This window comes from Aphidius gifuensis, linkage group LG5 (genome assembly GCF_014905175.1).
Source record: "Aphidius gifuensis isolate YNYX2018 linkage group LG5, ASM1490517v1, whole genome shotgun sequence".
Lineage (NCBI taxonomy): Eukaryota > Metazoa > Arthropoda > Insecta > Hymenoptera > Braconidae > Aphidius > Aphidius gifuensis.
In genome coordinates this window covers 17540834-17560121 of record NC_057792.1, presented here as the reverse complement: position 1 = coordinate 17560121, position 19288 = coordinate 17540834, and the positions used below count along the sequence as shown (strand labels likewise).

General features: G+C 26.6%; 5 protein-coding genes across 5 annotated transcripts; 2 read left to right on the top strand and 3 right to left on the bottom strand.

The window, feature by feature from the left end:
* Positions 1 to 8: 8 nt before the first annotated feature.
* Positions 9 to 3813, bottom strand: LOC122858066 (putative mediator of RNA polymerase II transcription subunit 26). The gene is made up of 2 exons (XM_044160737.1): positions 1122 to 3813; positions 9 to 1004 (listed from the first exon to the last, which is right to left on the bottom strand). Exons 1-2 carry the CDS (start codon positions 3685 to 3687, stop codon positions 772 to 774), a joined length of 2799 nt encoding a protein of 932 aa, XP_044016672.1. The 5' UTR covers positions 3688 to 3813; the 3' UTR covers positions 9 to 771.
* Positions 19 to 8171, top strand: LOC122858067 (DNA mismatch repair protein Msh2). The gene is made up of 4 exons (XM_044160738.1): positions 19 to 353; positions 430 to 479; positions 5309 to 5689; positions 5773 to 8171. The coding sequence occupies exons 1-4, from the start codon at positions 308 to 310 to the stop codon at positions 8077 to 8079; spliced, it is 2784 nt and encodes a 927-aa protein (XP_044016673.1). The 5' UTR covers positions 19 to 307; the 3' UTR covers positions 8080 to 8171.
* A 125-nt stretch (positions 8172 to 8296) lies between these two features.
* LOC122858096 lies at positions 8297 to 11477 on the top strand. Its single transcript, XM_044160784.1, has 4 exons — positions 8297 to 8654; positions 8757 to 10041; positions 10123 to 10426; positions 10486 to 11477. The coding sequence occupies exons 1-4, from the start codon at positions 8527 to 8529 to the stop codon at positions 10572 to 10574; spliced, it is 1806 nt and encodes a 601-aa protein (XP_044016719.1). The 5' UTR covers positions 8297 to 8526; the 3' UTR covers positions 10575 to 11477.
* Positions 11478 to 11569: 92 nt separating this feature from the next.
* Positions 11570 to 14020, bottom strand: LOC122858167 (ras-related protein Rab-39B). Its single transcript, XM_044160893.1, has 3 exons — positions 13492 to 14020; positions 12917 to 13026; positions 11570 to 12794 (listed from the first exon to the last, which is right to left on the bottom strand). The coding sequence occupies exons 1-3, from the start codon at positions 13597 to 13599 to the stop codon at positions 12356 to 12358; spliced, it is 657 nt and encodes a 218-aa protein (XP_044016828.1). The 5' UTR covers positions 13600 to 14020; the 3' UTR covers positions 11570 to 12355.
* Positions 14021 to 14504: 484 nt separating this feature from the next.
* On the bottom strand, positions 14505 to 19108 carry LOC122858046. The gene is made up of 2 exons (XM_044160688.1): positions 15162 to 19108; positions 14505 to 15078 (listed from the first exon to the last, which is right to left on the bottom strand). Exons 1-2 carry the CDS (start codon positions 19055 to 19057, stop codon positions 14505 to 14507), a joined length of 4470 nt encoding a protein of 1489 aa, XP_044016623.1. The 5' UTR covers positions 19058 to 19108.
* Positions 19109 to 19288: the final 180 nt, after the last annotated feature.

Below are 19288 nucleotides of genomic sequence, written 5' to 3'. Positions count from 1 at the left end.
TTTTTCTCTGTCATTATTTTGTTGATAAATCAGAGCCAGAAATATATTTTCATAGTAAGATATAAAGATTAGAGAGGCCACTGTAATGGATTTATCAATCATGGCGATTTGTTGTTGTTTAATGTTTTTTTTTTTTTTTTATTGTAAAAAGCCCGCGCATTTTCTCAATCTTTTGTTGTTACTTGTACTGGCTGTGTGTGAGTGTTACACAATTTACACAAAGCATTGCAAAGCATTTTATTTTTTACTATTTAATTATAAACAAACAGATAAATAAATTATTGTCCAGGTTTAATTATTTATTAAAATGGGTGACGATATACAAGATGAACCAAACACACGATTTGGAATGGGTTTGTTCAATTTATTACTTTTCAACAACACTAAAATTATAAACAAAATAATAATGATTGTCATTTTTTATTTTAGATGCAATTGCACAGCAAATGTTTGTGAGATTTTTCAAAGGTCTTCCTGAGGTAAGACAACATAATTTTATTTTAATTTATTTATTGTCATGAATGTAGTTTTTTTAAATTATTTTGCACATTCATTGATATTTATTATTATTATTTATAATACTAATAATAGACTTAAATAATTTTATTTTAAAACTGAAAGAAAAAAAAATGATGAATTTGTTATGACATTTTTTTTTGTTTTAATCTGAAAAAACGTGAATGTCAATTGAAAAATTGCAATGAATATTTAACAAACAATTAATTTGTTGATTGAATAATTAGTTGAGCAATTTTTTAATTATCCATCAACTTAGCCAATTACATCAGACATTTTGTCCTTGGCTTTTTCATATGTATTTGTAATTTTATTTGAAATTCTATTCCAAAAGCCTGGTTTAATTGTTGTTGATGCATCATCAGTAGAATATGATGATTGAATCAATGGAATATCTTTGTTTGAATAGACATCTTGTTTTTCACGAACATCCCAAGGATCATTTCCATAAAGAGGTGACAATGTCACCAAAGGAGTTGGTTTTATTCCTGAAAATATATTTTCATCATGATTAGGATCATATGGACTTTTACCTCCATAAACTTTAAGAATACGTGACTGTAAAATTATATCTGTTGGTTCAATTGAACTAGAAATTTTATTACCTGTTGTTTGAGAATATAATTCTGGAATATTTTGTTGTTGATAATTGTCACTTGTCAAGTCTCCAGGATGATGTCCCATGTGCCAATTTAATCCAGCATTTTGTTGTTGATTTTCAATGCCAATGACTGTGCTTGCATCACTATTGCTACTCTGTAATTGTTGAATTTTTTTTGGTCTTCCACCTTTAACACCAACTGGACGAATTACTTCAGTATCCATTGTTTCATAATTTAATGAATTTTGGCCTCTTCTTGTTGGCTTTGGTGCTGGTCTTGCACCAAAACTATTGTCATTTTGATTAAAGTCTAAATGACTCGATGACTGCTGAGTAAATTCAGAAGAATTCTGTTGTTGTTGAGTAAAATCACCAAATCCTTGAGCTTGTTGTGATAAATTTTCTGTTTGTAAAGCATATTGACCAGGACGTTGATGATAACTATGTGTTTGTTGACCAAATTCAAATTGTCCTGCCTCTTGTTGAGAAACTTGAGTCTGTTGGTGTCTGTATCCACCATGTTCAAGATGATCATGACGATCATATTGATCTTGATCATTGTCATTATGATGATGACGTGATTGACTATCTGTATGCTGATCATAATCAGCACTAGTTGATTGTTGTTGATGGTAATTACCACCATAACGATCGTGGGTATTTTCATGATGACGTTGACTTCCTAATTCATGTTGGCTACTTTGTGTTTGATGCTGCTGAGAAAAATCTTGATTTTCTTCTACTTGTCCTTGATGTCTGTTAACGTGATCATGATCATGCTCATGCTGACCATGATGTAATCTTCCATTGTGTTCTTGATTAAAATTTTGATAATTTTGTTGAGTTTGCTGTGAAAAATCTTCAGTTTGTTGATTTAAATTATCAGTATGTCGTGAAGAACCATCTCTAATTCCTCTTCTGTATCTTCTTTGATAACGAGAATTATATTGTGCTTGTGTTTCTGTATCACAGTCAGGATTATGACCTGCATCAAGAACACCAGTGTTGTATTGTCCTCCAGATTGTTGATATACTGAAGAAGATCCACCAGATGTATAATGACTTGATCCACTTCTATGTTGCTGATGTTGTTGTTGATGCTGTTGTTGTTGTTGTTGTTGTTGTCTTATTCTCTCAAAAAGCTGTTGATTACTGGCAGCTGTGTCAGCAACAACATGATGAGGAATAATTGTCTCACTTCTATGTCCAGATGCACTCCAGTGTTCTTCAACACGTTTTCCTGAACCACTTGGCACAATTGTCTGTCCAGCATTTTGGTTGACAAGACTGTGTTGAAGATTATCATTGGATGTATCCAATTCACTGGCAGCTTCTTCTCTGTAATTTTGATAACGATTGTTATGATAAATAGGAATACGTTTGATATTTTTAGTGCCATGATGTTGTGATTGTTGATGATCTAGGGATGATTGCTCATATGCCTGTGAATGTTGTTGTTGTTGTTGTTGTTGATATGGATATGAAGTGACTCGATCATTTGGAACATACGTTTGTTGTTGATAACGTTGTGATTGCTGTAAATTATCAGATGGTACAACATAACTTTGAGTACTTGGAACATAATTATTTTGTTTATGTTGAGATTTATAATCATAATGTTGTTGATAAATATTTGTTTCTGGAATATTTACACTTTCAGTATATTGATTTGGTTGTTGATGATAATTTGGCTGAGTAACTTGGCTTGTTTGTTGTTGTGACTGTTGTGTAATTTGATCCAACATTCTTCGTAATTCTTGCATACGATTTTCATAACTTTTAACAAGTTGTTGCATATTTTTTTGAAATTCATAATTTTGATTGGCATTAGATGAGTGTGAATTTTGTATTATATTATTATTTTGACGTATTTGATTGTTTGCTTGATCAATACGAGTCTTTAATTGGCTCATGTGACTTTCAAATGAAGACGTTGTCGTTATAGGTAATGATTGTTGATGAAAATTAACATTAAATTGATCCATTTGTGATTGAAGTTCACGTAAACGAGTCTGTAATTCATTTCCCATTTGAACTCCATGAGTTGTTCCACTAAAATCTTCAACTGCACTATTTAAATTACTTGATTGTTGATCATAATTTTGTTGATTAAATAAACCAGCTGAATTTTGAGTTCCCAAAAGACTATTTCCAATAATCATACCACCACCACCACCAGTTCCAAATGAAGCAGTATAATTTTTTTTGTAGTATTGAACTTTTGCATTTCCAGTTTCTAATTGTCCTCGTTCTTCATGTACTTTACCAGCACCACCATCAGTTGCCCATTGATCACGTTCACTCCAATTACCAGGACGAACGTAACCCAAATTTAATTGTGATCCATGTAATAATTGATTTTGAAGATTTTGAAAATTTTGTAATGCTGAATTTTGTTGAATTGCTGCATGTGTTTGAAATGCTGACAATGATTCTGATGCTTGATTATTGTAACCAGCACCACCAACTCCTCCAATTGGTTCACTGCACAAATTGACACATCCACTTGGTGCTGAATGAACCTGTGTGATAATTACACACAGTAAAAATATTAAAATTTGTTTAATCATTTTAATTTACAAGAAAATAATTAAATAAATTTTTTTATTCTTGAATTTAATGATCTAGATTATTAATTCAAGTCATTAAATATTCACGATGTTCACAGTTAAAACATCCACAAACTTTTAGCTCTTTTAATAATCGACAATTCTATTTATCTCAAATACCCCTCCATTACCAACTCGGGTTACTTGGAGGGCACATGTTTTTCATAATCTTTATTTTCTCATGCGTTGAAAAACATTATTTACATTTACCCCAATTGGACTTGATGATCATTGCTTTAATTTAATTCTTATCAACAATGCTTTCTCAGTATAACAATCTCTACAGACATGACGTATATTTATTCCAAGAAAATTTCTATATTTGTTTATCAGCTTTATTAAATTTATTTTCTGGAAAATAAATAAATAATAAAACAGTTTGATCCAACTGCAACATGGTACAGCTGTTTTTAATAATTAACAATTTTGTTTTTAAATAATCATTTAGATACAATAAATTAAAAATTAAAAATATATTATTATTATTAATAAATTATATTTGTTAAAAAATTAAAACAAATCATTTTGACCTTGATACTTTTAATATATTTATCAAAATGATGAAAAACATTGTGATTGCTAAAAATAAAATCAAACAAAAATTGACTTATTGACATTCTCATTTTGATACAGAATAACCTTCCTACATCATGAACTCTTTGATCTTTTTCGACATAAAGAAAAATTATTTATTATTTTACAATTTAGCCAACAGGTTAATTTACAATATATTTTCATTAGTACCACATGAAATCCATGAAAAATCAATTATTAAAACGAGGAAAAAATAATGAGATAATTTTATAATTTCTATTTGTCAATGAAGCAGTGTTATTTCATCATCATTCAAGTCATTATGCAATAGGAAGATAGTTTTTTTAAAGATAAATTTTAAATAGAAATAGAAAAAAAATGTAACAATTTCTTTGAAATAATAATGAGTAAAAAAAAACATCACATGTGCCGGGCTGATGATAATAGGATGACCCCTTTGATAGCCAATGAACCCCAACAGACACCCAGCAAGGTCGATGATATCTTCGTTTCGTTTCTTTTTTTTTAAATCATTAATTATTATTTTTATTTTATCGTTAATATATTTATGTATTAATTTTTTATTTTCTTGAAATGTTATGAATACCATGATGAGGATGACAATTCAATAATTGAAATATTAATTTTTAAAATGTGTTATTTATTCCTTGTCATCAAGTTCAATTGTCATATATTTTTTTACTTTTTCTTTTGCTACAATTTTTACTAAAGAATGAGGATAGATTTTTAAAATCATTTACGAAAAGATGAATAATATTTCAAGACATGATAAAAATACTAGATATATTTTTTTCTTTTGATAAAAAAAATTATTTATCATATAAAATACAAGGGTTAAAATTAGGTCAAGAATAAAATTTAACTAGAATTGTTTTTGTCTTATTGAGTCAAGGCAATTGACACAAGATTAGTGATCCTACTTGACAATGATTTATGGAAAATACAATGATTAAAAAATAAAAAAGAAAACAGTCAAGTTATTTCAGTAATATAATAAAATTTATAAATTAATTTATAATGATTACAGAAATCAGACAGTACTGTTCGATTTTTTAATCGTGTTGATTATTATTCGTGTCATGGAAGTGATGGATTGTTTGCTGCTCGTGAGGTGTTCAAGTCAACATCAGCCTGCAAACAACTTGGTGTTGAACCAAATAAAATTGATGGAGTTTGTCTCAGTAAAACTAGATTTGAAACATTTGTCAAAGAGTTATTGTTGGTTAAAAGATATCGAGTTGAAGTTTATGTCAACAAAGGAACAAATAGAAATCAACAATGGTCATTAGAATTTAAAGGTTCACCTGGTAATTTATCACAATTTGAAGATATTTTATTTGTTAATTCTGACATTGGCATTGGTACATCAATAATTGCTGTTAAATTAGGATCAGAAGGAAAATCCAGGGTAAATTATTTTTTATAAGTTGTTAATTTATATGTATGGTAGAAAATAAAATTTTGTATAAATTAATTTTATTTTTTTTTTAGCTCGTTGGTGTTAGTTGTGTTGATCCACTAACAACAGTCATATCAGTCTGTGAATTTTTAGATGATGAATCATACTCTGATCTTGAAGCTCTTGTCGTAACAACTTCACCAAAAGAATGTCTTTTATTATCAGCTGAAGGAAATAAAGAATTTCAAAATATCAAAGATGTTATGGAAAGAAATAATGTACTGGTAACATTGAGAAAAAAAAATGATTTTTCAACAGATTCATTAATTCAAGATTTAAATTCATTGCTTAAATTTAAAAAAGGACAACAAGAAAATTCACAAGCACTACCAGAAACAAGTTTAGATCATGCAATGTCATCAACAGCAGCATTAATAAAATATTTAGATTTAACATCAGATGCAGCAAATATTAATCAATACAGAATAAAACAACTTGAACGTTCACGTTATCTTAAACTTGATGGAGCAGCAATAAAAGCTCTTAATATTGATCCACCACCTGGTTTACAATCAGTTGTTAGTGGTGGATCAACAACAAGTATACAAGGATTATTAGATAAATGTAGAACTCCTTTGGGTCATCGTCTTGTTTCTCAATGGGTCAGACAACCACTTAAAGATTTGGCATTAATAAAAGAACGTCATGATATTGTTGAACAATTAGTTAATAATAATGATTTACGTAAAGTTTTAAGTGAAGATCATCTTCGTCGTGTTCCTGATTTAGAACAATTGGCTAAAAAAGTTGCACGTAAAAATGGTAGTCTTCAAGATTGCTATAAAATTTATATGTGTTTAATGCATATACCAATTATTTTAGAAACATTATCATCATCTGATGATAATACTGCTGCAATGAAAACACTTATTATTGAACCACTTAAAGAATTAATAAGTGATTTAGAAAAATTTCAAGAAATGGTTGAACAAACAATTGATCTTGAATCATCTGATTCTGGTGAATTTCTTGTTAAACCAGAATTTAATGAAGATTTAAAAGATATGAAAGAAACAATGGAAAATTTAAAAAATAAAATGGAAAAAGAAATTAAAAAAGTTGGTGATGATTTAAATTTTGATGTTGGAAAAACAATTAAACTTGATAGTACATTAGAACAAGGTTATTTCTTTCGTGTTACATTAAAAGAAGAAGTTAATTTACGTAATAATAAAAAATATGAAATATTTGAAACTCATAAATCTGGTGTTAAATTTAGAAGTTATAGAATGACAGAAATTAATACTGATTATTTATCAACAAGAAATAAATATGAAGAAGAACAAAAAAGTGTTGTTATTGAAATTTTACAAATTGCTGCTAGTTATAGTAATTTAATAAAATCAGTTGCATCAACAATTGCAATATTGGATGTATTAACTGCATTTGCAATAGCAGCTGTTAATTCAACAAATATATTTGTTCGTCCAAATATGGTATCAAGTGAAGAGGGTATATTAAATATTAAACAAGCAAGACATCCATGTCTTGATACACAACCTGATGTTCATTATATTGCAAATGATTGTGCCTTTAAACGTGATGAGAGTCAATTTTTTATAATTACTGGACCAAATATGGGTGGTAAAAGTACATATATGAAATCTGTTGGTGTTGTTGCATTGATGGCACATATTGGAAGTTTTGTACCATGTGAAGAAGCAACAATATCATTGTTAGATTGTATATTAGCAAGAGTTGGTGCTGATGATTCACAAGAAAAAGGAGTATCAACATTTATGATAGAAATGGTTGAGACAGCAACTATTCTTAAAACTGCTACTTCAAATTCATTGGTAATTATTGATGAACTTGGACGTGGAACATCAACATATGATGGTCGTGGTATTGCTTGGTCAATTGCTGAATATTTAGCTAAAGAAATTAAACCATACTGTTTATTTGCTACACATTTTCATGAAATTGCAAGACTTGCTGAAGATGTACCAACTGTTAAAAATTATCATGTTTCTGCAATTGTTGAAAAAGATGATATTATATTTTTATATACTGTTAAACCTGGTATATGTGATCAAAGTTTTGGTATTCATGTTGCAAAAATGGTTAATTTTCCATCTGATATCATTAAATTTGCTGAAAAAAAACAAGCTGAACTAGAAGATGGTGAAAATATTTCATTTAAAGGATACAAAAATGCTGAAGAAAAAAGAAAAATTGTTGCTGAAGGAGAAAAATTAATTGCTAAATTTGTAACAAAGTGTAAAGAACTTGATGAATCCCTGAGTGAAAAAGAACTTTTGGATAAAATTACTTCATACAAAAATGAAACAATTGCCAGTGGAAATCCTTACATCGCTGCTTTACTAGCTGAAGCATAAATTTTTTCTATACTCAACTTATCATTTAGTGCCATACAGTATCATCATAAAAAAATTGAAACAAAATACTCTGTAATTACTTGAATAATAATAATACATATTTCTCATTTTTCTATACATATGTATCATGATTTTTTTCAAATTCCTACATGTATATATGATAATGATATAAAAAAATTATGAAATGTTGGAGTTGATCAACGTTGGTGTCGCTACTGCAAGGTCCAAAAGGCGTGTACACTGGTGTACACCTCTCACTCGGTCAACACATGTTTATTTAAGTACAAAATCATATACGTATACGTAATAATACGCAAGTGTTATTATGAATATCTACGTAAACCTTTTTTTTTTTTTAATTATTTATGTTTATTAAAAATTTAGTCTATTAAAAGTTAAATTAAATTGAATTATAATATATTTTTAAGTATAAATATTATTGTAAATATGGATCCACCAGTATTTCCTGAAGAAATATGGATCAAAATATTACTTTATTGCGACGTACCGGACATCATTGCTTTCGGCAGTACTTGCAAATATTTAAGAAAAACATCAGACACTGATTATCTCTGGTGAGTCATATGAACTGTCAAACTGTCAACCGAATATTTACAATAATAATTTTATTTAATGATTAAAAAATTATGTTAATAATAAAATTATTTGTTCAACAGGAAAATGAAATGGTTACAATTGATATCAAAAGTACAATTTAAATTTCCAGATATAAAATGTTTACAATTATTAAGTGTAAGTTTTAAAGCAATGTGTTATCGTTTGTATATGGTAATAACACTTGGTGAAAATCCACCATTTCCAAAATGTTGTCATTGCAGTGGTTACACATGTCATCGTAATTGTGTTGAAGGTTCAAGTTCAAAAGTTGTTATTGAAATTGGTAATAAATTCACCTGGGTTATAACACCACATTTTGGTTTAAAACGTCATTTTTCATTATTTGGTATACCAAAATGTGATACAAAATTACATCCAATACAAAATAATAATACCAATTTATCACAATCTCAAATAAAAATTAATAAAAATGATAAAAAACAAAGTAGCAGTAGTAGTAGCAGTGGTGGTGGTGTTGGTGGTAGTTGTGGCAGTAATAGTACAATATTAAATCGTACAAAAACAGATTATAAATCAATTGCTAAAAAATTAAAATCATTAAAATTATCTGAATTAACAACAAATAAATTACCAAGACCAAGTGGTCCATTTTGTGTTTTTTGTAATTCAGTTAAATTATATAGAGAAAAAAAACGTTTAACTGTACATCCACTTGAAGCATTATGTTATACAAAATCAAATCCTCTTTATCAACGACTTATTAATGGCTATTGTACAGATACTGTTGAAGTACTTGGTATACCAAATGTTGATGTTGTTAGTCCAGCCGAGGCATTACTTGATGATGCATCATTTTCAGTATTAAAAACATTTGTTGATCATTTATTTCATCAAATGGAACTTACTCCAACCCTAAGAAAACCAAATGCTGTATTAATTTTTTGTGAACCATTAGCAATGCATCCATTATTACGTAAACAATTATTACATTATTTATTTCAAGAAGTTAAAGTTGCAAGAGTTTGTCTTGTTCCAAAACCATTGGCAGCATGTGCAATGCTTGATGTTGAAACTTGTGTTGTTATTGATAGTGGTGCATTAAGTACAACTGTTGCTGTTGTTATTAATGGAAGAGTTATGCCACAAAGATGGAGATTATTACCAGTTGGTGGTTGGCATGTTGCTTATCATCTTAAACAAGCTATGCATTGGCAACCAAAAGAATATCATCAAATACCAATATCACATTTAGATACAATTGCTGTTAAAGAAAGATGTCGACTTAGTTATAATATTGAAAATGAAGAAATTAAAAAAGGACCAACTAAACGTGAACATATTAATCTCAGGGTTGATAGTTATGCTGATTATAAACAATTTTGGGTTATTATTATTATCATTATAGATCTATTTTATCTTTTTTTTTATTGTTATAATTTATTGGAAAATTTTATATAATTTTAGAAAGTATCACTGGGTCCTGAGCTTTATATTGCACCTGAAATGATGTATGTTTCATTAAATTTACCACAAATTATTAAAGAAGTAACAACTGGTCTTGATGCTGATTTAATGCATGATTGTTTATCAAATATTCTTCTTACTGGTGGTAATACTGATTTATCAGGTTTTGCACTTAGACTGAGAAAAGATTTAAAACAATTATTACCTGATCATCAGGCAATTATTGAAGTACAAAGTTGTCCTGGTACTCACAGTTGGAATGTTGCAATGGGATCCACTTATGTACCACTTGCTGTTAATCCAGGTAAATTAAATTTATTATTATTATAGTAAAAAAAAATATATAAATATAATTAATTTTAGATAAAACACCACCAGAGTATGTCGAAGGAAATCCATTTTGGCTTTCTCGCGAAGAGTATGTACTTTTTGGATGTCAATCTCTTGAATAATGAAAATTATCAACGAGAAAATAATTGGTAAATTTTAAAATATTTTTTTTTATATTAATAATAAATTTAATAGTCTATTTTATTTATTTTTTTTTGCTTTATTATGAAGTTTAAAATGCATAAAAATACGTTATCATGATGAAATAAAACGTATAGTTTATGATAACTGTTAATTAATAAATTATTGATGCAAAAATATATTAAAAAATTATTAAAGTTTTTGCACATAAAAACATTATTAAATGCACATTTCTATATTAAAAATAATAACATCTTTATAAAATTTATAAAAAACAAACAAAATGTTAAAAGTTCAAATTTAATTTTTAAAAAAAATTTCAAATATTTAGCTTTTTTATTTATTTTTATTTCATATTAAATTTATTGTTGATTGTTTTTTTGATTTGTAAATAGTTTATTAATTGTATTTATTTATTTTGTAAATACAAAAATTAGTGAGGATTATAAAAAAAAAAAAATATTAAAAAAAATAATGATTTTATGGGGCTTTAATCAAAGCAAGTATTATCTTTAATTTATATTTGACAAAAAAAAAATATGCCCAACAAGTTGAGAGGATAAAAAGTTTATTTAATAATAAATAAATAAATAAATAACAATAATATAATAATAATTGATAATAAAATTCTTCTAGTCAGTACGAAATGAGTTGTTCATTGTAATTTTGTGTACGAATGTTTGTCAATAGATTATAATTAATAAAAAGATAATATATTTAAAAAAAAAACAAAAAACTATGTTGATAAAAGTATATTAGACCCTGTTGAAAAACAAAAAATTTTTCTATTAATTAATTATCAAGTATTTGTTGTTAAATAAATTGGAAAAATAGATGAAAAATCTGTGTAAAATCTCACCATAAAAATTATTTCCTTCCTCACTTTGAGTCATCAGTCCTAAGTGAATAATAATTACTTAATTTTAATATTTGTTTTTTGTATCATTTTATCTTTGAAAAAAATATATCAATGATCTTTACATGTTTATTGTTTTAGTTGACATGTTAATTATACATAACGATACATTTCATAAATTTATATAAATGTTATTTATTTTTATTTTGATTTCTGGTGTTATAAAAAAATCACTTTTTTAAAGTTATATATTATTAAATATCTATTAATTGTAATCTAATTAATTTTTATCAGCGCTAATGAATACATCTCGTATAAAGTATATTATTTTTTTTTTCTTTTTTTAAATTTACGTTTGGTTTTGGAGCGGATAAATTCTGCTTTTTAATTTAATATTCATCAAGATTATTTAAGCAGAGACAATAATGTAATTATTTTATAAATTGACCATAAAATTATTAACAAATTATTTCTTGTCAAAGACAATTACATATTTAAATAATATCTAGAATAATATTTTTTTCCCAGTATCTATTTGTCAACTATTAAATCTTTTTTTTTGGAAATAAAAAACAAAAAAGTAAATCTATTTTTTGAATTTAAAAATATCCTATTGATATCTATATTATTTATTTTTTTTTTCTTTTGGATAATGCATTGATGAGTTAATTTACAAACTATATACAAAATTAAGTCAACATAATAATTGTCTTCTTATTTTTAGAATGAGCTATTTTATTTGTTATTTTTTTTTTAAATCTGTATAACTGCAACGAAATATCAAATCATAATGTTAAACATATAAAAAATTTAAAACAGTCATGAATATAATTTAAATTAAAAAAAAAATAAAATAAAATAAACTATTTGACTGTAATTTATCTTAAATTTAATTATATAAATCACTCAACAACATGATGATTTAGCTGGTTCAGCTTCAACTAAATTAAAATCTAAACCACCCGGTCGTGCAAATCCAGTCTTGATACCATCCCATCCATCTTCTACCTTGTATTCACCAGTTTTAATTCTGTTATAAACTTCTTGTGTAACAGCACGAAATGCTTCAGTAACATTAACACCTGTTTTTGCACTTGTTTCAATATGATGAACACCATTTTGATCAGCAAATGTTCTTGCTTCTTCTCTTGATACTTCTCTTCTAGCACCATTTGTTACCAAATCAAGTTTACAACCAACAAGAGCAAATACTGGACGATGTGGCTCAATGTGCCTTCGAGCTTCCATCATCCACTGGGGAATATGTTCAAAACTAGCTCTATTACATACATCATAAACTAACAGTGCTCCAACTGAATTTCTATAGTATGATTTTGTAATTGATCTGGTCAAATAAAATACGACAATTAAAACCTTGATCTATTTTTACTAAAAATACTTTGTTGAGTTATTTTTACTCACATTTATAAGAAAAACAAAAATTTAACTTAAAAATTCATGACATACCTAAATCTTTCTTGTCCAGCTGTATCCCAAAGTTGTAATTTAATTCTTGTTCCATCATCAACGTCAATTAATCGAGCAAAAAAATCAACACCAACTGTTGGATCTGATAGCTAAAAAATATAATATTATTATTAATTAAATAACTGCAATATTTATATTTAAAAATTATAGTTAATCAACATTGAGTTGAGTCTATGTGTATTGAGTATTTACTGATAAGCTTCAAACAAGGAAAAAAAATAATAATAAAAAACACAACAAGTGTGCCAGTATGTGAAATGATTGTTTGTTTATTTTTCACAATCATAATATCATTTTCTACAACGCATATTCACAATGAAACATAACCTTTGGATTTTTAATTTTTTATTAATTTAATAAACATAATGATTTTGAAAAATTTATTTCATCAAAAATTACGTCATCTAGCTAGATTTTCATGAAATTTAAGATCCAAAATAAACTTGATATTGCATCATTATATGAAAAATTTTAATGAAAAATAAATAAATTTTTTACATTTAATTATTAATGATATTAATATCTATTTAATTATAATAAAATAAACTACTAACCTCTGCAAATTTACCATCAGTAAAATATTTAAGTAATGAACTTTTTCCAACTGTACTGTCACCAATTAATATCAACCTAAATTGATAATCAAAAATTGGCTCTACCATAATTATTATTTATTCTAATTCTATTTTTTAATATAAAATTATAATTTGTTAATTAGAGCACAAATTTGTATGTTTTTATTGTAAATCATGAGGACAACCACATGTGTTTAGATTTAGATCCCAACTAATGCGACACACACCAAGTACAACTGCCAAGAATTTCAATAGTGATGAAAAAAAAGAGCAAAAGCGAAAGTACGTTTACAAAAAAATTAACGATGTTGTTATTTTTTTCTTGTCTCGAGATGCCAGCTGACCGTGACACATTAGTTTTTAATTAATCGAGTGTTTAGGTATTTAATAATGATCACTGGTTCAACAACATATGTATATTTAACAACAAAAACAACAACACACCTGGACCCAAATAAATAAAAAAAAAATATATGACAATTATGATAAAGAGACGATCGACTTGCGCAAATAACGTTTGCGCAACTGATAAATTAATTAATTAAATAACAAATTACGTTTAAATTTTATAACAATTATAATAATATTATTATGCATTGATATACTGATAATTTATATTAAATAAAATCAACACAAATTGTTTATGACCCCTGAAAAAAATAATAAATAGCTTTTGAATTATTCGAGTAATAAAATTCATTTAATGAATCACTCAATGATACAAAATAAATCATTACTCATTGATCTATTATACATACTCATAGTCATAAATAAATAATTTTCCTATATATATTTTGTTGATGAATTTGTTTTTATTATAGAAATTTACATATAAAATACAATTTTTTAAAAATAATTTACACAAATGTAAAAATTGTAATTTATCATTTAATACACAAAAAAATATTTTATTAATTTTATTTAATATTTATTTATGAAAATAAATAAAAAAAATTTATTGATACAAAATAAAAATAAATAAATAATAATATTTAAGTATCACGTAAGGCACATTCTAGCTTTTCTTGAAATTTACGATTTGCTAGTTGTTGTTGAGCCATTTTTTTATCTAATTTTTCAGTAGCAATTTGTATATTTTGTTGATTATTTTTGATGTATTTAGATTTAAAATCATCAATTGATTCATCCATGCTTTGCCAAATACTGTCATATTCATCAATGATTAAAGATATATTTTTATTTTCTTCTTCTAAATTAATACGTCTTTTTTTAACAACTGGTTTATTTTCAATATTTTCGTCGTATTGTATTTTAAAATTATCAAGAGTTCTTGATTTAAACCACCATGGTAATGTTCGAAAATGTTTAATATGATTTTTATTATAAACAATACGATACTCTGTGTCAATTAAATTAATTTTTGCTTTTAAAATTTCTAATATAATATGAATAAATTTTGGTTGAGCTTCACCATCAGACATGAAAAATATATTGCTTAAAATATTACAAGCAATTGTATTGTAATTAGCCTCGGTAAGTGATATTTGACAGTATTTAATAATAGCTTTTTGAAGTTCCATTGTATCATCAATTGGCCATTTGAATCTGTATATAAAAAAAAAATTAATTAAAAGTTAAACAAAATATTTAAGTGTTAATAAAATTTAAATGACAAATATAAAACTTACGGCCATTGTGGTAAAGTAAAATTACTGATGATATCTTCAATTTTAATTCTATTTTCTTCTTGTTTCCATTCATCATCAAAATATTCATAGCTACAAGGTAATTCATAATCTTTTGCCAAAAACATTTTAAATTCTGGTGGAAAATCAGTATACAATAAACTTTCTGGATCCATAATAATATCTAAAAGATGTTCAACAGCTTCATTATGAAGATCAATGACAAATTTTGCATCTTCAAGTGCATTTTCTAGATATAAATTAAATGAACCATGTCCAGATATTCTCAGCCATAATTCATCAGTCAAACATGTTGTTATAATTTCTTTAAGATTATCCATTTCAAGTGGAACTGGTGGTGATTTATTAAGTGTCAACCAGAGTAATGATGTTTGTGTTAATTTTAATACTGTATCTTCATCAATTGTTGGCTGATGATGAACAGTATATTCTAATATATATCCAGATTGAAATAAATAATCAAGTTGATTTTTTATTTCAGTATCTTTTATACTTGTTTGACCAAATATTATTAATACAAGTGGTACTGGCATTAATTTTTTTCTTGATACAACAATTCTTGTTAATCTTTTGACAATTAATTTTGGATCTTCATCAGTTGTTGCAATGAAAAATAATGCATCAACACCAGTAAGATGATTATCATCAATTAAACCTTCACCTTGTTTTATACAAATATTAAGTGTCTCATGTGGATTTGGTTTGTAACTTTTTATTATTGGACTGATGGAATAATTTGATGGACAAAAATACTGACTCATGATTTTTTTATGACGCATAAGAAGAGCACGATTATCCATTTGTGGCCATGATATTAACATTTTCCAAAATATCAATGGTGATAATTCAATGTCAAGTGTTTTTAAATTTTCTTTTAATCCAGTATATATTTTAGTCTCAATTGGCTCTAAATATTTCATTTGTATATCATTATTATTTTGTGTTTTTAAACTTTTTCTTCGCATACTTTGAATAACAAGATCTTGATCTTTACGATATAATGATGATGCATATTCTTGAAGACTTTTTTTTGGTAACCAAACTGGTGTATTGTCAAGTGCTTTTCTTTGACTTTTTTTCTTCATTACAAATTGACACCAAAGCTTGAAATACTTCATCATAACACGATTTTTAATTTTTTTTTCAACATTATGTAAATTTGTTTGTAGCTCAATTTCTTTGTCGAGTATTATTTTACAATTATCCAATATATATTCATCAATAACGTCATTTAAAATTTTATTACTTGTATTGTCACGAAGTTTTATTTTTTCTAGTTCTTTATTTAAAACTGTTGAACAAATTTCATGAACAACATCAGTCTCCATTTCATTAGCAATTTTAGATGAATCTATTTCTATTTTTTCAATAAGTTTATTATTTTCATCTTCTTGAATTTTATTTGTACTATTATCTGGAATTTTATTTTCAATTTTAATTTTTGGAGATGTTATTTTTGTTTCAACTGGCACTGGTATAACTGGACTTGGTTTAGCTGTAGAAGGTACAGAAAAATCAGAAAATATTGATGACTTTTGACTGAAAGGTGCAGCTGATGTTGATGTTGAAGAAAATATATTTTGATTTGATTGATTTGAGGAAACAAATTGCGATGAATTACTAAATATTGATGTATTATTAGCTGTTGCTGCTGCTGGTGGTGGTAGAAAACCTTGTGGTTCACTTGGTTTTGAAAATATATTTTGTTTTGTATTTGCATTACTAAATGAAAATACATCAGATTGTTTTGTTGCAAATGGTTGCTGTGATTGTTCAAAGTTTGATGAATTATTAGCTGATGGATTTGCAAAAGAAAATGATGAAGCTGAAGATGAAAATATTGATGTTGTAGATGAAACACTTTGTTTATTTTTTTTCGTAAATAATGGAGGTCTTGTATTTATTGGACTTGGTGGTACATCCATGTCTTCATCATCATCATCATATCCATAATTATTTTCTTCTTCCTCTTCCTCTTCTTCTTGTTCCTCTTCTTCTTCTACATCTTCTTCAAATATTTCTCCATCATCTTGTTCATCTCCCATTAATTCTTCTTCTTCTTCTTCTTCTCCCATAATTTCTGTTGCTTCTTCTTCTTCTTCTTCTTCAACACCATCATCTTCTTCCTCTTCTTCCTCTTCAATTTCTTCATCTTCATCTTCATCTTCTTCTTCTTCTTCTTCTTCTTCATCAATCAATTCTTCACCCAATATTGATCCATTTTGATCACTAGCATTGATAGATTCTCGTTTTAAATAACCAAGATCATCAAAACTATTATGTGGTTTGTGATTAAAATAATTACGTTCAGGCATTTTTCCACCAGCTATTGTTTGACCAATTGACCAGCCCATATTTAATCTTTTTTTTTCAACAAGTTCTTTAGCACGTCCTTGTTCAATTAATGGTGGTGGTAATGATGCACTTTCACGATCAAGATTAATATCAAATTCATCATCTGTTATTGTTAAACTTGATTTTTTACAAAAATATATTGCCTCATCTGGTCCTTCAAATCCAAGAATATCAATAAATTCATATAATGGATATTTTTTAGAATTTTTTTGTGAATAAGCTTTTAACATAACTGAAAGTGCTGCAACACGTACTTGAAAAAAATATCTTAATAATATACAAGCATTTAAATATGTTGTTTCTTTAACTAATTTAAAAAATTTTGCATAATTATTTGATTGTATTGATGAGTATACTTTTATTGAAAATTTTACTTCTTTTGATTTTTGTATATTTGATGGTAATCTTTGTAAATCCCACATGAAATTTGCATTATTTAAATTTAATAATATAATATAAGCTCTAAATTCTGATTCATTTTTACAATCAGTACCATTTATTCGTAGATCATGATACATATACTTGAGTGTTTGTAGACATTTTGTTAAATTTTCTGTATTAATTTTTTTATCAAATACAGATGCTTCTTCAGCACATAATCTTTCTGAGCATAATATATGAAATCTAGCACATTGTTCAAGTAATTCAACAGTATCTAAATCACAAAGTTCTTGTTGTGTTATATCTTTTCTAATTCCTCTTGTACGATCCCACAAAAAATGATACCAATCAGCTAAATTTGTACCATCTAATTCACATAAATCAGTTATTTCATGTAACAAATAGCTCATTGTCATTTTTAATGATCTAACTGGTCTAAGATCTTGTGGCATTGGTTCTTCTTGATCAGCAGATGATCTTGAATATTGTTTAACAGCTTTTTTATGACATATTTTATGTTCACCAGATGATGCATTATCAATAAATTCATATTGTGATACTTGTCTTTGAAATTCTCTCATTAAACGTTCTTTTTCTGGACACATATCTGGACAAGTACCTCTTGTTACTTTTGAATCAAGTGTATGAGTTTTAACTTTTTTATATCTCATTAATTTATCACGTGCATCAAGTATTTTATATTTATCCTCACTAGATATACCAGCACGACGTATAATTTTTTGTAAATCTTTAACTGATGCATTTGATGAAGAAAATGGAATATGACTTTCTTGACTTGTTGTTGATTGTTGTGGTGTTTGTGATAACGAATTTAATGTTGTTGTTGATGATGTTGATGATGAAGATGAAGATGATGATGATGATGACAATGGTAATAATGCTGTTGATAGCAATGATCTTGTTGATTTTCTTTTTTTATTATCTGATGATTTTTTAATTCTTGTAAGAGGCATTTTAAATAATTCAGAATCATCAGATTGATTTATACCATGAAGATTATATGCTCTACCTGTCATAGCCTCCAATTCGGCTTTTATCTCATCATCATTTATTCTATTTAAATATGTTGTTAAATGTTTACTGGAATCTTTTTTATTTTTACTTATTAACTTTGACGACATTTTTATTTCACTTATTCACATATAAACATAATATTAATTATTTATTTTACAATTTTTAATTTATATTTTTTTATCAACAAGAAATTTGTTTGTTATTGCAGTGCAGACTATTTTTTATTATTATTATTTTTTAAACAATGGAACTTGTTTTCATGGGTTGCGACAATAAGCGGCCATTTTGTTTTATTGAAAATTATGGAAATCCACCTTGGTATAGTCCCACGTGACCTG